The sequence below is a fragment of the Stenella coeruleoalba genome (assembly GCF_951394435.1).
Source record: "Stenella coeruleoalba genome assembly, chromosome: 14".
NCBI classification, from domain to species: domain Eukaryota; kingdom Metazoa; phylum Chordata; class Mammalia; order Artiodactyla; family Delphinidae; genus Stenella; species Stenella coeruleoalba.
In genome coordinates this window covers 4,139,852-4,149,746 of record NC_137160.1, presented here as the reverse complement: position 1 = coordinate 4,149,746, position 9,895 = coordinate 4,139,852, and the positions used below count along the sequence as shown (strand labels likewise).

At 52.3% G+C, this 9,895-nt stretch overlaps 2 protein-coding genes across 4 annotated transcripts in view; one reads left to right on the top strand and one right to left on the bottom strand.

The window, feature by feature from the left end:
- Positions 1 to 727: 727 nt before the first annotated feature.
- On the bottom strand, positions 728 to 9,646 carry PTGR3 (prostaglandin reductase 3). Of its 3 annotated transcripts, none has more exons than XM_079943089.1 (2): positions 9,147 to 9,646; positions 728 to 2,902 (listed from the first exon to the last, which is right to left on the bottom strand). In XM_079943089.1, the coding sequence occupies exons 1-2, from the start codon at positions 9,353 to 9,355 to the stop codon at positions 1,978 to 1,980; spliced, it is 1,134 nt and encodes a 377-aa protein (XP_079799215.1). In that variant the 5' UTR covers positions 9,356 to 9,646; the 3' UTR covers positions 728 to 1,977. The 3 variants fall into 3 exon arrangements, with proteins under 3 accessions (XP_079799215.1, XP_079799216.1, XP_079799217.1); XM_079943090.1 differs by lacking the exon at positions 9,147 to 9,646 and adding an exon at positions 8,713 to 8,782; XM_079943091.1 differs by lacking the exon at positions 9,147 to 9,646 and adding an exon at positions 4,040 to 4,059.
- The window catches only part of TSHZ1 (teashirt zinc finger homeobox 1), a 78,061-nt gene continuing 77,147 nt past the window's right edge, over positions 8,982 to 9,895 (top strand). Inside the window, exon 1 of the mRNA XM_079943088.1 lies at positions 8,982 to 9,056. The gene's annotated coding sequence lies outside the window, so the exon portion shown is untranslated. The remainder of the gene's footprint in view (positions 9,057 to 9,895) is intronic.

Below are 9,895 nucleotides of genomic sequence, written 5' to 3'. Positions count from 1 at the left end.
AGGAAGCAACTAAGCCTATCAGACAGATACTATGTTAAATTGAATAATATACTCTGATGAGATGATTTGATTACACGTTTCGCCACTACCGGTCATTCCCTTGCACTTACATTCATAAAACCTGTCCCCTCCCCTTTGTTTGTGTATCGAAAAGGTAGGCAAAGTCTCCTTCCGTTTTGCTATAGCTGTGAGGTCTGAAAGGGACAGATTAATAACGGAGCAGCACACTGGACCAGCTTCTCTGGTACCCTGAACTAGTAACCCTTTGCTATAATGAGGACACAAAGAGCCTCCCATCAGGCTGCTCCCCTTCTTCATAACTCAAAAGCGTCACGGTGGCAATAGCCTCCAGTGCTATTTGTCTTGAGTGCAGTTGTGACACTTCGGCGTGATCCATAATTTGGTAGGTATTTACCGTGACATTTCCCTTCAGTGCAGCCATAACATTCAGTGAAGCCATTATTTGGTCCCATTTACCATATAAATTGTATTGTTGTGTATGCGTGCTAGCAGCTACATTAGGTACCTGAAAATGAGTAAATCTTGTAAAATAGATACTAACAGCTATTCAGCAGTAAGCCTTGCTCCTCAGACAGAAGGAGAGAAAAATTAAATACGGTCACCAAGTTTCCTGGAGCATCTTTAATTGCTTGTCTATTTATTTAGCATGTTAGAGACGCCGAAACCCAAGGCTTTGAAAAATACTCTGGCGGGCTCTGCCTTCATTAGAAAGGCACGATGGCATTCCCACCTTAATGATGAAAACCAGAGCAGCCTTTGGTGAGCTGAAGGTTAGAATGAAGGCGGATCAGCGGCAGGCTTGATTCAGAGGGGAAGGCGCGGGACTCGTTACTTTCGTGTCTGTGACATCAGGCGATAGTGACAAGAAGCATCTCATTCCACCAGGACATGTGGAGAAGTAAAATGGGAACAGAGCATCAGTGGCTGCTGTACTATTTCCACGATCAGAGATAAAACACACCTTCCGAAAGTCTCTAACATGAAGCACAATCATTTTAGATCATTTTGGTGCCTACTTTGCACGATGCTATTTGACGTACCCTACTTAGGCTTATGAAGGGTGCTGTTAGGTACCTACAGTGCTTTCCCCTGTATGGCCCGTGTTTTGTTATGTAGACCCTCACTGTGGATGGAGCACATCCTTTTCCCTTTCCCGTGCCTGTAGTAAATTTTTAAAGTCCCCTGAATCTCTATAGTTTCCCTTTCCCAAACCTGCTTTTTGTCTATATACGTTTTCAACACTAATTTTCTTCTTAAGCGAAGAGAGAAATTTTCCATCCTACACGTGCCTCACCGGGATGACTGCGCATAAAAGCCATTCAATGAGAGATGCTTCTTTAAAAGAGGTCTGTGCTCACTTAATTTTTTTTCTAATAATCTAACAAAGTCAAAGTTTTGGGAGAATCCCTCCAAATTTCTATTTAGATAGTTGGCTGGTGATTTATAGAAAAAGGAGGACCATTTCCTGAGAATATGGACTCTGAGAAACGGCTGACTTTTGCTGTATCTCTCATTTATTAACAACTTACTAGCATCAGACCAGACTCTTCCAAAGCAAAGAACTCATGAACTATTTTCAAGACCAATTTTAAAATCTCATCAAGCTGAAGACATACTGATTTGATCAGATCTTGCATCAGGAATTAATTTAGTTCCCTGGGACAATAAAATCTGGAATGAGACCGTCCATGAGTAAAGAATTGAATGTAAAGGTTTTACCTCCGTGCCATTGAGGGAAGTTTTATTAGCACATTTTTTTTATTTTTTTTGCAATGGAGGAGCAAAAAAAAAAGAACGGAAATAAAGAAAAGAGAAAGAGAAATCTATTCATTAGAACTTACTTCTGTTTTAAAAAATATTATCTGCATTACTAACTAAAAATAAATTGATTTGAGTAATTCTGGGGCATAAAATGTCCATTTTCTTTGTCCTTTTATTTATGCCATTGTTCTGTTTTTACAGCTTACTGTGGACAGAGTGAGGTAATTCAACAACAATTTTTCCAGTGTTTTTTCTCATGTACATATAATCGACGGCCCGGAAGACAGACTCCAGGCCGGTAAACCTGCCCTCTGCAGACAGATCTCCAAGGTCGACCTTACAAACCAGCTCTCCACTCGCATACATCTTAAGCAAGTGGTCCATGGCGGCTCGATACTTAGAAAGGTAATGGTTCAAGAAGAAGCCCTGGACGCTGGCGGATTTCTTCAGCAGTTTGGCTGGCAGTGTTACTGCTTTCACAGGGGACAGGCCAGTAGGAGTCTGGTAGCCAGAGACAAACCCAATCACTATCAGGCGCCCTTTGGTAGCCAAGGCGTCCACAGCCAAGTCAAACATGGCTCCCCCGACGGATTCATACACCACGTCCACGCCTCGCGGGTACTCCTGCTTCAGGACAGCACCCACGTGCTCGCCGTTATAGTTGATGGGACGATCACAGCCAAGAGATTTCAGAAAGGCAGACTTTTCATCAGAAGAGCAAGTTCCAATTACATGGCACTCGGCCTTCTTTGCAAGCTGGACGGCAAACTGGCCGGTCCCCCCAGCTGCTGCGGTCACCAGAACCTTCCTCCCTTCTGATAGCTCTCCGAGCTCTTTCAGGCTGATGTAGGCCGTGGTACCACTCACCAGGAGGGTTGGATACTCGGGTTTCACGGCCGGCACGGGAATGGCCGTGCTGGCGGGCACCACTGTGTACTCGGCAAAAGAGCCAGGTGTCATGTAAGCCACAGCCTGGCCAACTGTGAATGTGGCGCTGGCGGAGAGACCCAAGGCCACCACCTCGCCTACACCTTCGAAACCTGCGTCAAACGGGATCTTGACGGAAGGGTCATAGCGGCCGGCTGAATAGTTTATGTCAGATGCATTAACACCAACAAATCTAGAAGAAAACAAACACAAATACATTCAGATGTTTTCTTCATCAAGGCCTTTCTATCCCACTTAGAAAAAGTTCTCTAATTCTGGTGACTGTGGTGGGTGGTGAAGCTATATATTCTGATAGAATTTGAAAAAAACGGTCCTGATATTCAGTTCAAAAAAAAAAAAAGAGAGAAATCAAACAAGTGTGATTTCAACAGTGATTTGTTAGAGTTTTGGTGTATTTTATTCTTTCATTAGTTTAGGAATAATTTCACATCCCTCTAAACAGCAAGCTATGTACTTCACATGCCATTTATCCCCCTCCGATTCCTTTCAAAAGAGGAAAAAAAAAAAAAGTTAGGAAGCCCTCTTATACACAAACTTCACTGGAGCTATGAGTTGGAAATTAATTGGCCTCTTAACAAAGATGTTAAAAACAACAGTGGGATAAAATATATTCAAAGAAGTAGACGTGTATTGATTCTGGCAACAATTTAACACTTCAGATAATAATAGTAACGACAATGATATTATTAAAGGTTGATGTAACGTGCAAGGTCACTGGCTGTTACACGTTACTGCAGGGGTTGTTTCAGTGTGAGCGAGGCTGCAGCAAATTTTCGTTCTCACGTAACTACGTCCAGCGTGAAAATATGCACTTTGATTAACTGAACAAAAATTGTCTCATAAGGGTAGAGAGATTTTTATGCAACATCCAACATTTTACAGTCCTTCCCAGATGAAAAGGAAAGCAAATCGGCACTATATTTTTCCTCAACAAGAAGCAGAGACGTACTTGATTAATACCAGATGATTATTTTCACTTGGTATCCAGAGTCAATTTAATTGCGAGGCTGGTATTTTTACCAGCTTTTTTTCATCTCAGTATACCTCATAACAGAAATATCCTGATACATAAGGAAAAAAGCCGTCTCCTAAGGATGTCAGGAGGTGGCTGAGACACGTAACGCAGGACCCTAAAAATGTCATTTCCACCTGTAATGAAATGAAAAGGTGGTGGTATCTGGTGGCAGGAGGAAAGCTGGTAAAGTAGGCCATTTTAAAATAATTTACTTTTAATTTAACTTAATAAACCCCAAACTGCCCCATGCAAGGATCCACTTCCACTGTATTATAGACAATGCTTTGCACTTACACATGCGCCCTTATGATTGTGCCCTGTATATCCACACCCTCGAAAGCTCTCTACATCCTGTAGAAATAAGAAAGCAGGAAGCACTTTCCTTCGGGCACGTCCAGCCGCTTTCAGAGGTTAGCAGACACACAGCCTCACTAACACGCTACAGAATTCCATACCCATACGTGACACACAGTAACGAGCCGCGGGAATAATGATTTTTGGTGGCTTCTCATTCGGCCTTTAATACCAAGATGCCCACGGTCTATTTTTTGGAGTGGGGGGGAGGGGCCCCTACCTTTCCTTTCAATTTACCCAACTCTCCAGGCCTAGTCTTTTTTTAAAAAGGGGCCAGCTTCCTGAGAGCGTGCTTCTGGACCTCACGGAGGCCTGCCAGGGCAGAGCCCAGCTGGATCACCTCTTGGTGCCCTGCTCGAGGCCGCAAAGCCAACTCTAAGGAGGCGTCCCCGGGGGTGGGAGTGGCGGCCTGTGCCACAGAGGCTGGGGGCCAGGGCGGATCGCCAGCTCCCTTCTCTTCGTCCCGTGGCCCTCGCCCCTCCCGTCTCATCCCCCTCCTTCCCCCCCCCAACCCCAATCCGGCTGGCGTTTCTACCTTCCCAACCGCAGAGGCCCTTCCCTTGCGGGGAGCCCTTGCCTTGGACTCGGAGGGACGCCCCGGTGGGAGCTGGCCCCTCGGGTCGCCCCCCCCCCCGGAACGGGATGCCCTGGGGGGGCTTCGAGCGGGAAGGCGCTGCTGGAGGAAAACGCAACCCCCGCCGTCTGCCGCCCCGGGCCGTGGTGGCCACTTCCCGGGGAGAGGTGGCGGGACCGAGCAGGGCGCACGCCTGGGAGGAAAGCGGCGGGGAGAGGGCCCCCGCGTGCGTGTGCGCGCGTGTTGGGGGGCTCTGCCGGGAGCTTGAGTTTACCACGGGGCTTTGCTGAAAAGCCCAAATCAAACATTGCGGTGGAGCCCGGCCAGCGCTGGAGGGGTGGCAGGAGACCGCAGGGCCCGCCGCGCGCCCACTCCACGTCTCCGACTCCCTGCGGCGCCCTCGGTGCGCCCGGGCGAGCCTGCAGGGCGCCCGAAACCAGCGCTTCTGCGGGTGTCTCTTCTCGGAGGTGCCCGGCCTCCGCCGCCCCGCGGCCTCTCCACCGCCACCACCCAGACGCCATCAGTGAGTCCGACTCCCGGAGCGGGCTGGGGCCGCGCAGGTCGCCGCCCAGGCCCACGACCGTGACCTCGGCCTCCCTGGGCCGAGCGGGGGTCCCGGCGGGCGCGCCCAGCTCGCATCGGCAGCGGAGCTCGGGCCCGGGGGTGGTCAAGTGCGAGGGGAGCCCCGAGCACACGGCGCGCCGGAGCGCAGAGGCCGCGGGACAGAAGCCGCCGGCGGCCAGACCGTGACCTTGGCCTCAAAGGCACCCCCATTTTTTGTGTCTCCCCACCCCACCCTGCCGCCCTCTAAAGAGCCTGCGTTGTTGGTGAAGGAATCCCGAGTTCCTACTCGGCTTCGCGCCCCTCGCCCTCTCCAGGGTCGCCCAGCCCCTGGTGCGCATCCCCACCTCTCCCTGGACCCCCGCTTTGACGCTGCGCCGCCGCCGCGGCTGGTGGGCACCCGCCACTGCCCGGACGCGCCTAGGTTCTTACCTGGGCTTTGGGAAGAGCTGCGCGAGGGTCGGGAGACCGCGCCTTCGGCTCCGTCAGAAACAAGTTCAAGAGCAGCAGGCGCAGTGGGCAAGGGGTCCGGGTCGGGGGAGCAGGGGAAAGGAAGAGAGCGCGAGCGAGAAAAGAAGGAAGGGGAGACGCGCATTGGGACCCTCGCCTTGTACCCCCCTTTAACTTCAAATATGTGCTTTTAATGAGTGCAGGGGTCTAGCGATCCGACGGGCAGACCCCCTCAAAAGACTAAAATCGAGGAACCCCAGGAAAAAGAATGGGACGGTGCGGACTTTCCCCAAATATATACCCTTCCAGAGTCACTCGGTTTATTTATACTAAAAAGTGATGAACCCCTTCGTCATATTTACTGTGAAACAGGGCAGCCCTCAGAGGGCCTCAGGGAAAGGCTTTTCTCTGAACAAAAACCAAACCTGAAAACTCAAGTCCAGAGCAAATACTGGGAGACAAAGTCGTCCAAACCAGACCTTCCCTTTAAAAAAAGAAAGAAAAAAAAAAAAAAAAGAAAAAGAAAAGGAAGAATGAAGGAAAAAAAGCTTGGCCTGGAGAATCAGCAGAAATAGTTACCCTCCCGTGAGCAACAAACGGTTTATCAAAAACGCCTTCCCCATCCCCCATTTTCTGTTTGCCATTCCTACAAACTCTTTGCTCCATTATCTTACACTTGAGCAGAAAATCGTTAGAAATATTTGGAAACGAAATAATGTGTCACTATCTTACAGAAAAAGCTAAAAATAGTGCGCGAACTGACTTAACCAGAAGGTGTCTTTCTCCCTTTTTTCTTTTCTTTTCTGCGGGCTGGGCATCCAGGAAGAGAAGCAAGGTCGTCCTCGTATGTTTGAAACCGGAAGGTGAGAACTGGATAAAGGAACACCGATGACACATTCTGGAGGGATTCTAGGCTCCCCTTCTCACACCTTTCCTAAATGGTAAACCTGATTATCTTAAATCGATGTCTGGCTTAAAAAGCACTTCCCTCACCGTGAACAGAAAATTTGTATTTTCTGTTAAAATGGAATGAGACGTGCAAAAGGTTCCACTGAAAAAAAAAGTCAAGACGGAGCACAATTAAAACCCCCAAACACCTTTCCGAACAAGTGAATTTGGGCTGAATCCATTCATTCCAGAGCAGATTTTATTACGATAAAAATAAGAAGCTCTTGCACAAAATTGTCATGCAGTTAATACTGTTTGGGGCGATTTCGTCTAGGATTAAAATGAACTAACCTGCAGCGAATTACTAAGGCTCTATTCTTAAAAAAAAAAAAAAAAAAAAAAAAACGGTAAAATGCCTCCCTTACTGACAACGTTTGCTAGAATAAAGGACCTTCCCACAATTTGGAGGTGGGAGCAGATTTTCCAACAGAGTAAGGAGAGGGAGAAGCAAAGGTTCCGCCCCTCCCCAGAAGCAGAAAACTCGCCCCATTCTTCTGTTGCGGATTTCAAAGTAGAAGTTAGAGGTCAAGCGTTTAGTATAAATATACTGTTTATATTAAAGGGATTTTTGTCATATGGGGATGGAAGATAGAAGCATGGATCTCCTCCAAATTGAGGAGCTTTCAACATGGCAGCCGGCGCTCCAGAACTCCGACCACCCAATTCAGGGACCGGCCCCGGTTACCCAACGCGGGGAACGGGGGCACAACCGGGGGAGCCGGTGCCCTGGAGGTGGGGAAGCCGGGCGGCCGGGAGCAGCCTCCACGACGGCGCGGGCGGGGGGCCCACCTCTCTGCTGCTGGGAGTGCTGGAACTTCACACCTTCCCCTGCCTGCCCCGCTCAGTCGCCCCTCCCCATTTCACACCCTGTTTGCAAAAGGTATTATTTTTCTAAGCAGTCGTGGGTGTGTGTACATCAGTGTTCACCATCACCAGTGCAGTGCATCGGAAAAAGAAAAAAGAAAAAAAAAAAAAAAAGCCTGGGTGAAACTTTGCCTGTTAAGTCTGTTTGGAGGCTTTTCGGTCTGAATCTCATCTCGACTTCCAGCAAATCACTCGTGTGTTCTGTATGTTCTGCGTGAACACACACGCCTCTCTTTTTAACTTGGTAGGACGCGTCCGGATCTCGACAGCCTTAGCCTTTCAGGGCACGATGAAGTAAGTCCTCTGCAGCCCAGTTTCCATCAGTGCAAAATTTTTAAAGGACACACACGGCCCACCGTTTAAGGCACTCCCCGCGCCCACCTCATCCCCAGCCTCCACTCAATCCCGCCCTTGGCTCACTCAATTTCTAAGTTTCCAACAGGTCCCCAGAAGTTTCATGTCATGATCAGAATTCTGAAGTCTTCCAGCCTTGTTTGGAAGGCTGATATGAATTTTTACTAAAATGGACACTTAAGCTTTACCCCAAGCTATTTAGATAAGATGCATTTTGTCCTTCAGCCCTCGCAGGGGACTTGGTCCTTTCTAGCACACCATTTACAACACGGTTACAACCAGAATTTACTTCTCCCTTCGAAAGTACTATTCAACCTGAAATATGCAACACTGGAACCCCTCAGATGGGACTGAGCGGGCGGGCGAGTCCTTCTTTTGCCCAGGGAGTAGAGGAACGGGGACCGGCCCGCCTGCAAGCCCGGCTGCCAGGGGACCCACCCGGCAGACCCGCGGGCACGGCTCCGAAGAGTGAGGTCCCTTCCTTCCTGTTGCTTCAGCAGTTACTAAAGATTATGAGGTGGAAACACCCTCAGGTGGGAAGTGTGGAGGTGGAAAAGACAGTCCAAAGGTCGGGCAACGACCCGAGCGAGTGTCACCCGAAGGTGTGCAAAACGTGCGGCCCAGTGCAGCCATGCTCCCACCCCGGCCCCTGCCCAGCCGCCCGGGACGCGCGCCACGCGCCCGTCGGTACGCTGCAGGGCACAGACGACAGTCACACAGCACTGACAACACGCAGACGGCACCGGCGAGGCGCACACCGACACACCCAACGACAGGCTCCGCCATTGCGAGGTGGCTGCCAACCTGGAGCAAGCGGGAAAAGCCAGCGGGTCCCCGGCCTCCTTCCTCCAAAGCACGTTACCTAAATGTCGCAGTTTGTGTCCAGGCTGTTCCCGCTCCACCCTAAAGATTATGCGAACGCAGGAGCCGTGGATGCGCGCGGGTGGGCAGGGCGGGGAGCCTCCCCTTCTGGGTCCCGTCGGTTTTATTTCGGGAGCGGGAGGGGGAGGAGGGAGGGCTGGGGGAGGGGAGGGGAATCCCAAATTAAAATAACCCTCAGTTTTGAGGACGTTCGGTGCCATCGGATATTCACACCAGCAACAGTCACATTACATTCGCCTTCGCCAGATGGCGGCGGGTTCAACTTCCCGGGATCTCGCAAAGTCAGGCTGTGCGCCCGAGCGCGCGCCGGGTGTGGGGACGCAGGTGGGCGCGGGACAGCCCGGGAGCTGCGCAGCGCTGGCCGGGGCCGGGGCCCGGGCCGGAGCCGGGGCGGGGGGCGCGCGCCGGGCTCACCGGTTCCGGACGAGGAGGTCTCCGTCCCCGGGGAGTGGCACCGGGCAGTCCCAGCGCAGGGTGACGGCCTCGCGGAAGTTGGGGCTCAGCCGGGTCACCACCAGCTTCTGCATGGCGCAGGGGATGGCCGAGCCCTGGAAGTCCAGGAAGTGGCGGGAGTACGACATGTCCACGATGGCTCGGGCCCCGGCAAGCGCCAGCCGCAGCATGACCCGCGCCTCCGCCTGCTTTCTGCGCCGCCGCTGGCCGGGGTCGCGCCCAGCCCTGGCCGCTCGGCTCGGCTCCGCGCTGCTGGCGGAGCGGGCGGGTCCGCCCCTCCTCCGGCCCGCGCCCTCCCCTCGGCTCCCCCCCCGCGCCTTCCCCACTACGCCTGGTGCCCGCTCCCCCCTCCTGCCCCGCGGGGAGTCAGCGCAGCCCCCGCGGTTCCCGGGCGCGCCACCCCCGGGGTCCGGGCCGGGGGGATCGCTGCCGCTCCGGCCACTGCTCCTTTAATCTTTTTGTTTTGGTTTGAATCTGCTCGGCGCAGACTGGCCAAGGATCTTCTCCGCCCTCCCCCTTCCTCCCGGCGCCCGGGAGGCACCGGATATCCCCACCCTCCCCACGGTCTAAAAGCCGGATTTGACTCCTCTAAAAGGGTGAGGGGGGCGGCGAGGGGACCCGCGCGTCCCGCGATCGCCGCGGCCCACAGCCGGCGGCAGCCCGGGGCGTCCTCAGAGCTGCGCGGCGCCCGGCAGCCGGCGCAGGCGCCT

Excerpts from the sequence above, each read along its gene's own strand:
- PTGR3 (XM_079943089.1), bottom strand. The coding sequence starts at position 9,355 with ATGCTGCGGCTGGCGCTTGCCGGGGCCCGAGCCATCGTGGACATGTCG. Across the intron at positions 2,903-9,146 it reads GACCTCCTCGTCCGGAACCG|ATTTGTTGGTGTTAATGCAT; the intron begins GTGAGCCCGGCG and ends GTTTTCTTCTAG.